Source organism: Arachis ipaensis, chromosome B9 (genome assembly GCF_059453495.1).
Source record: "Arachis ipaensis isolate K30076 ecotype BB chromosome B9, ASM5945349v1, whole genome shotgun sequence".
Taxonomy (NCBI): domain Eukaryota; kingdom Viridiplantae; phylum Streptophyta; class Magnoliopsida; order Fabales; family Fabaceae; genus Arachis; species Arachis ipaensis.
Window position 1 is genome coordinate 160,169,341 of NC_142444.1, and position 16,603 is coordinate 160,185,943.

General features: G+C 30.9%; 3 protein-coding genes across 3 annotated transcripts; all 3 read left to right on the forward strand.

The window, feature by feature from the left end:
- The first annotated feature begins 7,211 nt into the window (after window positions 1-7,211).
- On the forward strand, window positions 7,212-10,079 carry LOC107619792 (cytokinin hydroxylase-like). Its single transcript, XM_016322075.3, has 4 exons — window positions 7,212-7,531; window positions 7,625-7,854; window positions 8,180-8,794; window positions 9,297-10,079. The coding sequence occupies exons 1-4, from the start codon at window positions 7,264-7,266 to the stop codon at window positions 9,720-9,722; spliced, it is 1,539 nt and encodes a 512-aa protein (XP_016177561.1). The 5' UTR covers window positions 7,212-7,263; the 3' UTR covers window positions 9,723-10,079.
- A 775-nt stretch (window positions 10,080-10,854) lies between these two features.
- LOC107616095 (protein FAR1-RELATED SEQUENCE 5-like) lies at window positions 10,855-14,219 on the forward strand. The gene is made up of 7 exons (XM_021112108.2): window positions 10,855-10,977; window positions 11,436-11,501; window positions 11,898-11,963; window positions 12,710-12,754; window positions 12,875-13,620; window positions 13,709-14,059; window positions 14,165-14,219. Exons 1-7 carry the CDS (start codon window positions 10,855-10,857, stop codon window positions 14,217-14,219), a joined length of 1,452 nt encoding a protein of 483 aa, XP_020967767.2.
- Window positions 14,220-14,382: 163 nt separating this feature from the next.
- On the forward strand, window positions 14,383-15,545 carry LOC110266477 (protein FAR1-RELATED SEQUENCE 5-like). The gene is made up of 2 exons (XM_021111286.2): window positions 14,383-15,324; window positions 15,432-15,545. Exons 1-2 carry the CDS (start codon window positions 14,383-14,385, stop codon window positions 15,543-15,545), a joined length of 1,056 nt encoding a protein of 351 aa, XP_020966945.2.
- The last annotated feature ends 1,058 nt before the right edge of the window (window positions 15,546-16,603 follow it).

Sequence of the window (16,603 nt, forward strand, 5' to 3'; positions counted from 1 at the left end):
AATGCAATAAATGACTCAACCACTCGCATAATAGTGTAAAAGCATTCATTCGTTCTTCAACATTATCAAAGTAAACCCAACAAATTAAATCAAATAACCGTTTTACATTTTACCCACCGACCAATGTACAAAATATGTTCGTATGTAATAATGTAACATAAGATAACCATTAATTTCGATCTCTGCTAGGTTAAGCAATATTTAATCATTTAGAATAATTCTCCACATACAAGCGTTTTTTTTATACAAGTCTTTACTGCACTTTCTTCTTCTTTTTGCTGCACGTTCTTCTTCTTCTTCTTTTCTTTCGTTTCTTGCATTCTCTTTCTCCTTCTTCATTTACGTGCTTTTCTCTCTATTTTCTTTCTTCGTTATTCTCAATTTCCATTGTTTTTTGACATCAAACTCTGAAATCGTTTTTGAAGAAGAAGAAGCAGCAAAAGATGAGGAGGAGAAAGAGAAAGAGTTCTGAATTATGCATAAGGTGTACTTCAACGAATTTTGGGTGTATTTCTTAAATTCTTTGGGTGTATTTCTGTAATCGTTTGAGTGTATTTCTGAAATTTCATTATCTTCAAATTTGGCAAGAAACTCGTTTTCATGGAGGAAGAAGAAGAAGAGTCGTTCATAATTCATGGTGAGTAGTGCGCTTTGAAAATAGGAAGTGGTTGAATAACTTGCGTTTATTTACTCTTGAATGTGAGAGTGTAATACGTGTGTTTTGTTGAACTTGTTCTAACTTGTAAGACTTGTAAGCCAAAAAGACTTGTATGTGTAGCAGTCCTCAATCATTTATGATCTTGTTATACATGTAATAATATGATTATAAAATTCAATAGTTGACAGAAGAAACTGCAAATAGAATAACAGTTTAGGAACTGTTATACTTACTGTGCATGCATATAAAATCAACTACTAGAAATCTAGAATGGACCTAATTTCAAATGTTTTGTTGTTTTCAGGGGTATATGCCAAATACCTCTTTTCCTCTCAGGCATATTGCTAAACCAAGACATAATCCAATAATAATGGGGTCAAAATTATGTATAAATATAAGTGAAAAATTTTAGATTTTTTAAAATTGAAAGCAACTTGATTGAAGAATTTAAGAAACATTCTCCAGCCTAATTACTCTCTTCCTCTTGACTTTTAAATAAAGATATATAAAAATGATGGTGTGAAAGCGGCAATACATGTTATTAATTACACCTGTACTTGTACCTTAAAACAAGTACAAGTGGGAATCTAAGAATCACTATATTAAAATTTTAAACTCTTGGATTTTAGTTAGTGGGTTGACTTTCATGTTTATATTTGTTTTTCTTTATGTTGACCAAAGGAAAAACAAGTTAATGACTATCTATACTATGTCAATTACTGTGCTTTTAGCAGCCTAATTAAATATAAAATTGTCTGGAAGGGTAAAACTATTGGAATTTGACTAGGTATAATATGGCGCGCAATTTAGAAAAAAAAAGTTTGAATTGGTTTACAAAAGTGCCAATAATTTTTTTTCCCTGTAGTTTCCATTTGATATTATAGTTTTTGTTGTTGATTCAACATCTAAAATTAAAATTGTACTCCTATATAATTGATTCAGAGTATTTATCACTTGTATAGCAATTTGTATATGAAAAAAAATAAAAAAATAAAAAATTCTTAAATCCTAAATTCTAATATTTGATCAACTATATATTCTGTCATCATCTTTTTTTTCCTTGTTTTTTATTTAATCTTCTTCCCTCTCTTTTATATTGCCTGAAAAAATGTTTATTGTTAATTATGTATAATATTGTGTGAGATAGCTAGAAGTAGAAATCATTCAAATATATAGACATATAACTTTATTTTATCTAATCTGTGTATAAAAATTTAAATAATTCTTTCTATATATGGATCGACGCGGTTGCCATGCCATGCACCATGACCCGGAGCTTATTATGTGACTAATTTTTTGTGTTTCTGAAAAGTTTGATTATTTCATTCGAATTTAATTTTAATGCATTGTCATTATAAAATAATTTTATAAATATATCTAATTAAATAATATTATATCAATAAAAATAACTATCATTCGTATTAATCGTATAAATAATTATTTAAAAAAATGAATGTAATTGTATTACATTATCAGTGCATCAAATTAAAATTAAACTCATATTGTGAAAATTTTCATTTTTTTTCTGTGAATAAATTAATTATTTTAGTAGTTGATTATTTTAGTTTGATTAAAAAAATGTGAAATACAGATTTACATGAATCTATCATTATTGATTTAGTAGCTGATTTATTATATTAGTAAAATATTTTTTCACACAGTCAATCTCGTGATATTATATAAATAATATTTATTAATAATAAAAATAACAAGCCAACGAACTATAATTTAAACGATATAATCTTTTCATATTTATTTAGAGGTTGTGAGTTCGAATCTCTCTATTTTGATAAAATAAACAAAAAAAAAATAAAAATGACCCGTCCTAAAAAGAAAAAAATGAAAAAGATGTATGAATAAGAGGGTTTATTGCTATTTTCAATAGCTATATAATGATATATACCATCAATCACTATTAGCGAGTGTCCTTTGAATTCCACGAAACCAAGTTCGTTGGTTAATAACTTAATAGCGAGTGATAGGTAAACAATGACTATTTTAAACAAAATGAACAACTACCAATCAAATAAAAATATATTACATTTTAATTTAATATTACTAATTAAATTTAAGATTATTTTACTTTTTTAACTCTATTAATTTATATTGTTCACACATTGTTGAAAAATATTATTAGTTACTTATATTTTTCCTAACTTAATATACGGTATCATTACGGTCAAGCCGTTTGCGTGTTCAAAGTTAGCTACAACAAATTCTTATATGTCGTGCTGCTCGAATTTCTTTTGTCATTAATATTATTTGCACACTTTTTTGTTATATTATTTTCATAATAATATAAAAAATTATTTTTAATAAGTTAATATTAGTTACTTTTTTTCTAAAGTTTTTCATTTTGTAAAGTATTTAAAGTTTAAAGTTTATGGTTTAGAATTTAAAGTTAAAAATTTATAAGTTAGGATCTGAAATTTAAAATAAATAAAATAATCTTAAAATAATTAATTGATATTAACGAAAAAAAATAGATTTCTAACATTACTCAAAAAAAAAAAGTAATTCAGACATTTTCTTTCTATTATGTTTAATTTGCGCAGATAATAATCTCGTGAAGCTGAAGGATTCATTTTCATTTTTATCATTTGTTCATTTTGAGATAGGTAGAAACCTAACACATACATATGGAATGAAATTAGTAATAATAAAATAGGGTCCACTTTTATTATAAAACTATATAAATTTAAAATGATAAACTTGTGCCTTTATAGAAAAAAGTATCAAGCATATTTACCATGAGAGAAAGAGAATCATCTTTTATATTATTATAAAACACTATATATTAATATATTCATGAGAAATTAAGTGGCTTAACTTATTTTAAAGTTAAGTTCAAAAAATAAGAATTATCTTACACTTATTATTTATAAACACTATTAAATTTTAATTTTAGATTATCTAAAATTTAATATGATATTTTTTTTACATTTAAGACTAAACAAAATTAAAATTCAGAATATAAAATTTGAACACGACTTTAATTTTTGTATAATGTGAAAATAATCCAATAATAATTTTTAATCTGATTCTAATATCATATCAAAAGTTAAATAAACCTAACTTAAATAAAAAAAAATCAGTTTAAAAAATAAGAATTATTACCTCATATTTACAAGAGTTATGAGACTTTGTTGATAGTATATATATGGAGAGACAGATCGAAGGGGAGCGTGTGAGTGTGACCTGTGGGGGCAAGAAATACCCACATGAAACTTGTGTATTATTAGTGTATCTGGCGCACTAAAACAATAGCCGATTTCTAAGTAGGGTAGATATTCAATGATCGTACAAAATTGATGTTTCATGTGTATCTAATTTAAGAAATGAAAAATAAATATTATAAGAATTTAACTTTGATGTATTATTAGTGTAAACTTATTTTATGTGTGTTTCTAATTACATAATGTTATATTAGTAAAAATAACTATCTTTTATATATATTATCAGTGAATAATTATTTAAAATAACGGTTATAATTAATTGTATGATTGTACAAAATATTTTACATTATTAGTGTATTAAATTAAACTCGTTTTATAAATATAAAAGTGGAAGAATTTTTATAAAGAAAAATAAAATAAATTTACATGCCTTAAATATATATTATATTATTGAAAATTTTAAACATTTTTTCTTTTTCAATAAAACTATTATAGTCTATTATAGTTTTGTATTCTTAAGCAAAACCCTCGAGTATTTAATTAGATGTAGGTAATATGTGTCTTAATTAAAGATACATGTTTAACATTATTAATTAAAAAATATAAATTCAAATTTTTAATATATTTATTCAGTATTTATTAAAGTAAAAATTTAAAATTTATTACTAATAACAAATTAACTTTATTAACATATATTGTTACTAGGGGCGTATATGGTCCGGCCCGATCCGAAGATTTGGCCTGGACTCGAATATTTTAGGAGTTAATTTAGTGTGATTTCATCGGATCTAGGACTAAGTAAGAGTCTTAAAAATAGACGCGGTCATTATTTAGGGTTGGGTCTGGATCAAGACGAATCCGGCTTCACCCAACCCATGTACACCCTAAGAAAACTAAAAAAGGTATATATATATATATATATATATATATATATATATATATATATATATATATATATATATATATATATATATTTTAAATTAATTATAATATTATAGTATATTAATTATAAGTTTATTGTTTTATTTTCAATCACACTTGTTAAATTATAAAATAAATAAAAAATATCAAATTAAAATTTATAAATAAATTCAAATTCAAATATGAATATTAATTTTTCGATAACAACTTTTTTCTTTATAAATAAGTGTATAATAAATAATTTTTTTTATAAATTATTGTTAAAATTTTAAAGGCCCAATTTTCATCCGATTTAGACTCGATATAATTGTAGTATGAAAATATTTAAATTTCATCGAATCTATGACGAAATTAAAATCTAAAAAATAGAACCAATATTTATTTAAAATTGGATCTAAATTAAAACAAATCCAATTTCACCCGATCTATCTACACCCTTAAAATTGTTAGGCATTTGTTATCTACAAGACTACAACCCAAGTACCTAAGTTAAATATAAAAAGTTGGTTTCACATTCAATATATATTTTCGATATCATAAGTGGGTTATATTTTGACAAATTCGACTTGAATTTATGACACTAAACCATTTTTTATATTCTTAAAATATATATAAATTATTTTTTTAATCGAAAATAGAAAAATTCGAACTCGCAACCTCTTAAATAAGTTCGAAAGACTATCTCATTTGAGTTTATAACTCATTAGTTATTAACTAAATTTTTGTAATTTGCATATATGTAGCTACTTATATAAATTATTTTTATGTTTTTATATAAAAATATAATTAGAATATATACATATATTATATTAAATAATTTGATATATCAAATAATAACCCACACGATCTAACAAAGATGAGAGTAGTGTGGTGCCGCTTTTCGTATTTGTGTGTAATCCGCGTGTTCATATCAGCATGCAGCAAGTAATACGTACACTTTTATTCCATTCATTTTTCTTTCAATTTAATTTGAGGCAAACAAGCTATGGTCCATGTTTATTCTGATCTGTACCATATATATTGTGTGGACGAATACATTAACGTCAATGATATCAACAAAACGGTCAACAACCATATTTATTTATTAATTTCTAGTTTAGCCGCATTTGCATGGAACCAATAATTACGATATATACTCTATAATTATTACACATATACTATTTCGAAGTTATCAATTAAAATTTAATAATTTAATTATAATCATGTAATGTATATATTATTTTGTATCGAGTTATGCTACGTGTATACTAAAATCAGCCACCAAAATCAATTACTAGTATAAAATATATGCTGAAATATAAATACATATTAAAAATAAATTAAACTATACATGTATTTATACACAAATACATTGGTGATTGATTTTAGTGGTTGATTTTGGTGCATAAATAATATTTTTATTTTGTATTTACTACTTTAACCATGTATAACATTACATTTGGTTTTGAGAATAAGATAAAATAAGATATTAAGAATAAAATATAAAAAAAATTATTTTTATATTTTGTTTGATAAAAAATTTAATATAAGATAAAATAAATAATAAAAAATTTTATTTTATTTTATTTTTTTTATACAAAATTTAAAAAAAATAAAATGATAAAAGATATATAATTATAAAAAATTAAATACGAGTTAAATAATACAAATAATTATATACAAATATAGAATAGTTAATTTTAATGATTAATTTAAAATACACATAGTATTTTTATGAAAATAAAGGCCGTATGATAATTTTTATGTTCTTGACAACAAAATACCAAATGGTAATAAGACTTTATAATTGTCAGAAATTTTTTTCTCTTGAAGTTAACTTTTGAAATTGGATCACTAAATTTTAATACAATATATTAAAATTGATTTCGCATTATTATTTAATTAAATAATCATCACCAATAGATATTCAATAATGATTTTAATAATTAATGTTATGTTTTATATATCAAATTATTTAAGTGAAACAATATATATTTTTGAGCAATATTAGAAAATTAATTTTTTAATTAATAGTAGTTAATTTTTTAAGATTATTTATTTAACTTAAATTATAAATTCTAAAAAAATAAGTAATATTAATTAATTAAAAACTAATTATCTATATATTTTATATTAAAAACCTCATATCACTTAAAAGTATGTGAATGATATATTTTTTTTTGAAGTGCTTTAAAGATAAAACCGCCCAACCAGAAGATTTTATTGTAATAAAAAATAAAAAAAAATATTTGAAAAAGGAAAGCGAGCATTTGAAAGAAGAAAAAACATAGGGTTGGACCCAGAAGGAAAAAGATTCAAAGGCTAATAAGTAAAAATCACGAGGGTCAACATGAGATTATATCGACACTGAAATATATATAAAACTAATTTTTCAAAATCAGGTACGGTGTCACCTTTTGTAGTCAAAAGCAACGCGTTCCTCGTCCTATAAATACTACCTTAGCTTACTTCCTCTCCACAACACATCACATATAACAACCAACTCCATTAATTAGATTACATACATACATGGAATTTTTAGGGTTACTTGTTGCCCTATTGGCATCATTTTGCTTCCTGTTGATGTTGATACTAACATATGCATGGTGGGTTTCCCCATTTCTAACACATAACAAGCTTAAGAGATGTGGATTTGGAGGGCCAAACCCAGGTTTCCCACTTGGAAACCTCAAAGAGATGAACAATAAAAAGAATATTAAATCTTCCTCATCATCATCAACCCATGATATACACTCACAAGTTTTTCCCTACTTCTCTTGCTGGCAGAAATCTTATGGTAAGCAAAAATAATAAATAATGATGGACCACCTATATATAATAAAACTATTTAAGAAATTGATGTTGTTTGCATTATTGTATGTATATGTAGGTAAGGTATTTGTTTATTGGCTAGGGACGGAGCCATTCTTGTACATTGCGGACGCAGAGTTGTTGAAGAGAATATCCACGGAGGTGATGGCCAAGAGATGGGGGAAGCCAAGTGTGTTTAGAAATGACAGAGACCCCATGTTTGGGAGTGGCTTGGTCATGGTTGAAGGCAACGATTGGGTTCGTCATCGCCACATTGTTGCACCCGCATTCAATCCCATTAATCTCAAGGTATCATACTTTATGCAACTTGCACTTTATTATATTATTTTATTTTATTTTATCTACACACATAGTGCGTGTGCGTGCACGTCCATCTTGAAAAGTACGCATGCACTTTTACAAAGTAGCTGCGTCTCTTTTTCTATTGGTTCGTATATTTTAACTAACAAATTGAATTGAACAAATCAAGGATAGAATTTCCTAATTAGAAAGTTACGAAGAAAGTGGAAATACAGTCAACTTTACGTGAAATTGATAGTTAAGAATCAATAAATAAAAATTTAGTCAAATCAGTCAAACCGAAAAAACTAAACATTTTGTTTTGATTGAATAGGCGATGGCAAGCGTGATGAGTGAGTCGACAAACGAAATGATATCTCGATGGAGCAGCCAAATTAAGATCGGAAAACACGAAATCAACGTTGAGAGTGAGGTCATAACCCTCGCCGGAGAGATCATCGCCCGAACTATCTTCGGCTTGAAAGACGAGAGCGCTAGAGGCATTTTCGACAGGCTCAGCGCCCTTCAAATGACTCTCTTCAACACCAACCGCTACGTCGGGGTTCCATTCGGCAAGTACTTCAAGGTCAAGAAAACCCTAGAGGCCAAGAAATTAGGCGAAGAAATCGACCAGCTCTTGTTATCTATCATTGAAGCTCGCAAGGCCTCGCCCAACCCCAAGGGTTCTCAGAACGATTTGCTGTGTTTGCTGCTCCAAGAAAACAATCATGATGGTACTGGCAAGGAGCTCACGACGAGGGAGCTTGTTGATGAATGCAAGACGTTCTTTTTCGGCGGCCATGAAACCACTGCGCTTTCTCTCACCTGGACTTTGCTGCTGCTCGCTATGCATCAAGATTGGCAGAACCAATTGAGACATGAGATTCAACAACTTCTTGCTCAACACAATCACGTTATTGATCTCGCCATGCTCTCTAGCTTAACCAAGGTAATTAATTACTAATAAAAAAGTATAGGTAACCAACAACTTTTTTGAATAATGTGTGAATAATATGAATTAATAGGATTAAAAGAATAAATTTAATTAATAACATTAAATTAAGATGTAATGTATTTTTATTTAGTTGGTGGTTATTCATATTGTTCAAGATAATTATTGTTTACCTAACCTTCCCCATTACTAATTACTTCAAGCGCGTGTGCAATTGAAGCATGTGAGCTTAATTGCTGAATTGGGGAACATCCTGACCCACTTTGTCATCTAAATTGAGAGAATGTGTCCCACTACTTTACTAGCATACTTTATAAAAATATTATAAAATTAAGTGTCACTTTCTTTCTACTTTTTAATTTACTCTATCGATTGCTTACCTGACATCATGCTGCATCTTATAACTAAAAAGCAACTTATTAACATTATTCGTTCATTAGAATTACTAAATAACTTGAAAAAGATCACATTATTAATTTATATTTTCATACATATGCAGATGAAGTGGGTGATGAATGAAGCTCTAAGGTTGTACCCTCCTTCACCAAATGTGCAAAGGCAAACAAGAGACGACATTCAAATTGATGGTTTAACAGTGCCTAAAGGAACCAACATGTGGATCGATGTGGTGGCCATGCACCATGACCCGGAGCTATGGGGACACGATGCTAATGAGTTCAAGCCAGAGAGGTTCATGGAGGATGTGAACGGTGGATGCAAACACAAGATGGGTTACTTGCCATTTGGATTTGGAGGGAGAATGTGTGTTGGTAGGAACTTGGCATTCATGGAGTACAAGATTGTGTTAACTCTACTTCTCTCTAAGTTTAGTTTCAACATTTCTCCAACTTACCATCACTCACCATCTATCATGCTTTCTCTAAGGCCTGCCCATGGAGTCCCACTCATAGTTCAGCCCCTTTAGACCATTCAATTAGACCAAATTAAAGAAATACCCATTTTTAAAAAGTATATATAGAGCACATGCTTTTAATTAATTATTTCTAATACAGTTTTAGTTGGCATGGTCCCCTGCCTGTTGTCTTCAGAATGAACTCAATTATATACAAGTATATGTAGTTTACAGGACTAATTTGTATGTATTTTCCCCACTGTTGGTTCTGGATTAATTGTTAGCTAACTAGAGTAGCCAAGTTTTTGGGGGATACATTTGTTTGTTTGGGATTTAGCTATGCATCCGATATGTATTTGTATGTTGAATGAGCCTGATCTATGTATGTATTGATCAAAATTGAATATCATTCTTTATATTTCTCTTTCATATATGTATCTCATCTTGATTAGTTCTCTTACTTGATACTTATTAATTAGTTGTAGGTAGGTATGGTCTAGCGACATATCGCTCGATCAAAAAACAAGTATTAGGCTCCTCATCAACAGAAGCATCCTTAATGTATTCACTACCCTTAAAAAACAAGCATATATATTTGTTGAGCCATCAATCAAACACTACTTTATGTCTCTCTTTATGGACTCGAATAACGTAGTTATTTTGGTATGGAAAAGTATACGTTACCAAGAGAGAGTCTGCCAACTATTACCAACACAAATTAAAAAAAATTAAAATAAATTTAAATGGCTAAATTAGGTTTAATGTGGGGTCCATGAAAAACATTTTGAAAAAGTAAGGAAATGGTAAACGTGGATCAGGTTAATCTCAAACCAGAGAAACTCAATATCCCAACCCTTTCACACAATCTCTTTTCTAAGAAACCATCGCCGAACGTCTCTCGTACAATTGGCCAAATTTTTCAGTCACCGGGACGCCGCCGTGCCCAATCCGCCAGTGTCCGTCTCTCTTCCCGATTCCAATTAGATACACCAACAGCCTCGTGGAAGATAGATGCGACGTGCGTGCATGGTGGTTTCGTGAAATCGTTGTGCCGTGAACTATACCAGGTAATATCTCCATCCTGATTTTAGTAACATCAATAAGAATCTGCAATAGCCTTTCTATTTGCGACACAGACCCTTCCTGGAGCACCGATTTCCGGTGTATGTGTCTGTGTTGAAGACGAGTGCATCACAATATGTCCATGGATACACCAATTTTTGAAGAAGCATTGTCCGGCAGTGCGTATGACGTGAGGGAGAATTCTATTTTCACCGACGTTAATGTTCCGTGTTTGAGTGAAGATGACACACCACATGTAGATCAGGTAATTCTTCTTTTAGTGGCGTCTTGGCTTAGGCCTTCCAGCAACCTTTTTTTAATGTTTTACATCATGAGTTATTAACAGGGATTCAGATGTGTCTTGTTTATTTTTTCTATTTTTTTTTTTCTCTACTTAATTTGCTTAATGCGACTTTTTTATAGTGACTTAATGTGTCTTGTAGTGAGTTTTCTTGTGATATACATAGCAATAAATTCAGTTGAGAATGACAATATATTTTGAGCAATGCATTGAGATCCATGTGTTTTTTATCAGATATTTGCATTTTTAGGAATGCTTAAATGAGCTTTATATTAGGAAATTGAATTTGTATTTTTTTGCTCTATAATTTTTATTTGGGAGTACAACAACTTATCCTTGCATGTGTCTTGTTCATTTTAGATCATTCACTCATATTTTTTTTTTTTCAGTTTAAGTTGCTTAATGTGTGTTGTTCATGATAGGTTAATGTGTCTTTTGGTAAATTTTCATGTGATACATTGAGCCATATATTTAAGATGAGAATGAGTGTATATTTTAAGCATACAGAGTCTTTCTTGTTTATTTTTAGCAGTACTCTGTGATTTTTGTTTTCAACTTAATTTGCTTAATGTGACTTTTTCATAGAAACTTAATGTGTCTTGTAGTGAATTTTCTTGTGATACAAATGGCAATAAATTCAGTTGAGAATGACAATCTATTTTCAGCAATGCATTTAGATCCATGTGTTTTTTACTAGATATTTGCGGTTTTAGGAATGGTTAAATGAGCTTTATATCAGCAAATTGAATTTGTATTTTTTGGCTCTATAATTTTTATTTGGGAGTACACCAACTTATCCTTGCATGTGTCTTGTTCATTTTAATATCATTCACTCCTATTTTTTTTCTCAGTTTAATTTGCTTAATGTGTGTTGTTCATGGTAGGTTAATGTATCTTTTGGTGAATTTTCTTGTGATACATCAAGCCACATAGTTAAGTTGAGAATGAGTGTATATTTTAAGCGTACATAGTATTTCTTGTTTATTTTTACCAATACTCTGTGTATTTTTTTTCAACTTAATTTGCTTAATGTGACTTTTTCATATTGATTGAATGTGTCTTGTACTGAGTTTTTTTATGATAAACATAGTAATAAATTCAGTTGAGAATGACTATATATTTTGAGCAATGCATTGAGATCGATGTGTTTTTTATTAGATATTTGCTGTTTCAGAAATGGTTAAATGAGCTTTATATTAACAAATTAAATTTGTATTTTTTTGGCTCTATATTTTTAATTTGGGAGTACACCAGCTAATCCTTAGATATGTCTTGTTCATTTAAGTATCATTCACTCATATTTTTTTTCTCAGTTTAATTTGCTTAATGTGTGTTGTTTATGGTAGGTTAATATATTTATTACAAGAAAAACATAGTAATTTTTTAAAAAGTAAAAATTCGATTTGTCCATTAGTAGGTATTATCAAAAGTTAGCAGGGATACACTTTATTGCATGAATTGTGTTTTATTATTTCTTAGTTTAGCATGTGGAGATGATGTTTCCAGCTATGAGTATTTTTTTTTTAATTTTTTTAATTTTTTTTATGGTTTTGATTATCAATAGTACTTTTTTATACCAGTTTAGTTTGGGTTGTCACTTAGTAGGTATTTTCTGTTTGTTGGGAAAGTATTTTATTAGTGTTGAATGGTCGATATGTTTCTTGTTTGGTGATATGTCCTCGTTTATCGATTTTAGGGGAAAGAATCTGAAGACGCTATTCAGAAAAAGGATGATGCTACGGTAAGCAATAACGACGTGTGAAATATATTTTATTCTTCTCGCAAAACTAGTGACATATTGGAAATTGTTTAGATTGATGTGGTTTGTGTTGAGTGATGCGTTTTCTGAATGGATTTGCAGGTCCCGGATCACACTGGAATTCCAATGGAGGAAATCCCGTACGTAGGATTGAGATTTAATTCGTTACAGCGGGCACAAGAGTTCTATTCTAATTATGCGAAGAAAGTTGGGTTTGTGACGAGGATTAGGAATACAAACTTTGACAAGACCAGGAAAGAAATAAAGGTACCTATTAATCAATCGATACACTGTAGTCGTGAAGGTTATCGGGAATCTCGAGTGAAGGCAGCAATGCGGGTAAAGAGAATAACAACAGCTGGGTGCAAAGCAAGGATGTATGTGATGCTTGATAGGCATAATGATAATTGGCTGGTGACCAAATTAGAATTGAAGCACACCCACGCGTGTTCTGCCGAGCAAGCTGTGCATTATAGTGAGTACAGGGAACTGACCATGCATGCCATGTGTGTGATTCAGAACAACGATGAGGCTGGCATACGGCCTAACAAGACTTATCTCGCACTGGCAAATGAGGTTGGTGGGTCATCAAAGTTGGGTTACTCAGAAAAGGATGTTAGGAACTATATAACGAGGAATTTGCGCTGTGCTGATGTAAACGAAGATGTGAAGGAAATGATTAGATATTTCATGCGAATGAGAGATATAAACCCGAATTTCTTCTATGCAGTTGATGTGGACGAAACTAACAAGTTTAAGAGTGCGATATGGGTAGATGCAAGATGCAGGGCATCGTATGAATATTTTGGAGATGTGGTATCGTTTGATACAACGTACAGAAGGAACAAGTATGTTTGTGTTTTTGTCTCCATTATAAGGGTTTACATTTTTCCAACAATATTGTGATTTAGTAATTTTTGGCTAACTTTCTTGCAGGCATGGACTTCCGTTTGCATCTTTCGTTGGTGTCAATCATCACGGCAAGTCCACACTACTCGGATGTGCTTTGTTGGGTAATGAGGAAATTCCTAGCTTTGAATGGGTCTTTAAAAACTGGTTAAATTGCATGGGAAATCCCCCACAGGCCATCATCACGGACCAGTGCAAATCCATATTTGGCGCAATTAAGAATGTCTTCCCAAATACTAGACACCGATGGTGTATATGGCACATAATGAAGAAGATACCACATAAGCTCGGAGGATATGCTAAATACAGGAAAATAGATGATAAAATGCATGGCACTGTTTGGAATACCCGTTCTGAAGCGTCTTTTGAGAAAGATTGGTGTGCATTCGTTAATGAGTTTAACCTACAAAAAAATAAATGGCTATCAGGTTTGTGCTTTATAGTGCTCTTGTATTATTTTTGGATGGTGGGTATGTTTGGAAGGTTCGGTTTTTACTTTACTCGATTTCAGCCACCGTTGTCATCGGATGATGGGTAACCTATTTGGATACTTTTACGAAAAATTTTTATTTGAGACGTCGATGTATAGTTAGTTCACTAAGTCTTTAGTGGTGTACTGTGATGTAGCTATTTATTCATGATGATGATTCCCGATTTGATATCTATGTTTTGGTTTTGTAGGCCTTTACGAAGATCGGAGAATGTGGGTTCCAATATATTTCCAAGGTGAATTTTGGGCTGGTATGAGAAGTACCCAACGGAGTGAGAGTATGCACGCCTTTTTCGGTGGTTACCTGCATTGTAAAAGTGGACTGGTTCAGTTCGTGCATGAGTATGATAATGTGCTTGGGAACAAAGAGCAAAAAGAACTGGAGGATGATGCTGCAGACTCTAAAGGAGTTGTTCCATGTTCATCGAGCTCTACAATTGAAAGACAATTTCAGCGTGAGTACACAACCTCTAAGTTTAGAGAAGTCCAACATGAATTCAGTAAAAGAGGGGATTGTATAGTTCGTGGGGTCACTCAAGAGGGTGATTTGTTTCGGGTGACCGTCAACGAGCAATACCTATTGTATGGGGAGCCCAGATCTTGGAAGTACAGTGTTGAGTTTGACCCCAAGACACACAAGATTCGGTGCGAATGCAACATGTTTGGCTCAAGATGTATTATTTGTTGCCACTGTCTTGCTGTGTTGTTTTATTATGGAGTAGACACAGTACCATCTTGCTATGTTATCCATCGATGGAGCAAGAATGTACAGCGAAAACACACCTTCATCAAGAGCAGCCATGATGAGAAGCGATCAGACGAAAGCCACAACTTATTTAGACGACTGTGTTCACACTTCTACAATGTAGCACAAGATTTTTTGACATGTGAAGAAGAAGCGGCCATGCTACATTCGGGTCTTGATCAGTTAAGGTCAAAGTTGCTTGACTGTCGTGTGAACTTGCTGTCCGGGCGTGTTCCAAGTTCACAAAATAGCACGGTCACACAGGGTGGCCCCCATCTTGGTGAATCTGACATCCAAGGTCCTTCAAAGGTTTCAACGAAGGGTCGGCCGAGAATGAAGAGGCTTGGATCTGAACTCGACGCCTCAATCAAGAACTCTATGCGAAGAAAGAAGAAGAATCTACCGCTGGTAAGCATTTCCTTTTTCCATTGTTTCAAACCACTTGATAACCTGACTAAATGGATAAAGTTGTTAGTGTTATTCACTCTTTGTCTATGCATGTTTGTTATCTTTAGGATGTTCATGAAGCATTGAATCAAGATGTAGCGGGTTGTTCTGCTAGGAGAGCGAATGAATCACAGGAACATGGCGGGTTCCTGTCGTTGTTAAACTCATTTCGGCCTACTTAAAAGATTTTGTATTATAGATTTGTATGGAGATATCCTTTTATTAAGAGTAACCTTTTTACTCTAATCATTGCCAATTTATTCAGGTTTTTAAATAAATAAACATCATTAACAACGATATATCATTATTTATTGAGTTTATGTTCATTGATTAATATTGTTAACTCCTGATAAGTTTGTTAACTTTAAAATTTGCTAAGCATTGAAGGTTATGTAAAATTGATTAACAAACACGTAAGACACATCTCGTGAAAGACACATCCATATGGGTATACCTAAGTTAGAGTCATAATCGCAGAAGACACATCTAGCAGAATACACTAAAGATTGAAGGTTATGTAAAATTGATTAACAAACACGTAAGACACATCTCGTGAAAGACACATCCATATGGGTATACCTAAGTTAGAGTCATAATCGCAGAAGACACATCTAGCAGAATACACTAAAGACACATTCGTAAAAGACACATCTCGTAAAAGACACATATCGTAGAAGACACATCCCGATGGAGACATTTCCTAGAAAGTCACAACTAGAAGACACTTCCTGGAACAAGACACATCCCTATGAAGACACATTCGTAAAAGACACATCTCGTAGACGAATCATCCCTATGAAGACACCTCGTAAAAAGTCACTGCTAGAGGACACTTTTTGAAAAAGACACATCTATATCTAGCCACCAGCAACATGTCACAGCAGAAAACACCTCTCCCAGAAAAGACACATCTGAATTTAAACAACATCCGAACCAAAACATTGGTAAAAAACACATGTATTGGGTGACAGACCTATGGAAAGCCACCTGTAAGAATCCACAGCTAAAACAGACACATAAATTAGAATTTACACCTCCACCAAAACAGAGTTCTGTTTTCAGTCACCTGCGTGCAAAATATGAGTATAGTGTGCACAAAATTATCCCAAACCAACCAAGGTGCAAAAGACAAAATCCATATAAACATGAAATGCATTATCGTTGAATTAACCAACAAAGTTTGTCAAGGTCTATAGTGCAACTACCTATAAACAACCTAACAATCCAAAATAAATAGTCC

Bases quoted from the DNA above. Each gene is read 5' to 3' on its own strand.
- LOC107619792 (XM_016322075.3), top strand. From the start codon at position 7,264: ATGGAATTTTTAGGGTTACTTGTTGCCCTATTGGCATCATTTTGCTTC. The intron at 7,532-7,624 runs GTAAGCAAAAAT...ATGTATATGTAG, and splicing joins TTGCTGGCAGAAATCTTATG to GTAAGGTATTTGTTTATTGG. The intron at 8,795-9,296 runs GTAATTAATTAC...ATACATATGCAG, and splicing joins TGCTCTCTAGCTTAACCAAG to ATGAAGTGGGTGATGAATGA.
- LOC107616095 (XM_021112108.2), top strand. From the start codon at position 10,855: ATGGATACACCAATTTTTGAAGAAGCATTGTCCGGCAGTGCGTATGAC. The intron at 12,755-12,874 runs GTAAGCAATAAC...ATGGATTTGCAG, and splicing joins AGAAAAAGGATGATGCTACG to GTCCCGGATCACACTGGAAT. The intron at 13,621-13,708 runs GTATGTTTGTGT...ACTTTCTTGCAG, and splicing joins ACAACGTACAGAAGGAACAA to GCATGGACTTCCGTTTGCAT.
- LOC110266477 (XM_021111286.2), top strand. From the start codon at position 14,383: ATGTGGGTTCCAATATATTTCCAAGGTGAATTTTGGGCTGGTATGAGA. The intron at 15,325-15,431 runs GTAAGCATTTCC...TGTTATCTTTAG, and splicing joins AGAAGAAGAATCTACCGCTG to GATGTTCATGAAGCATTGAA.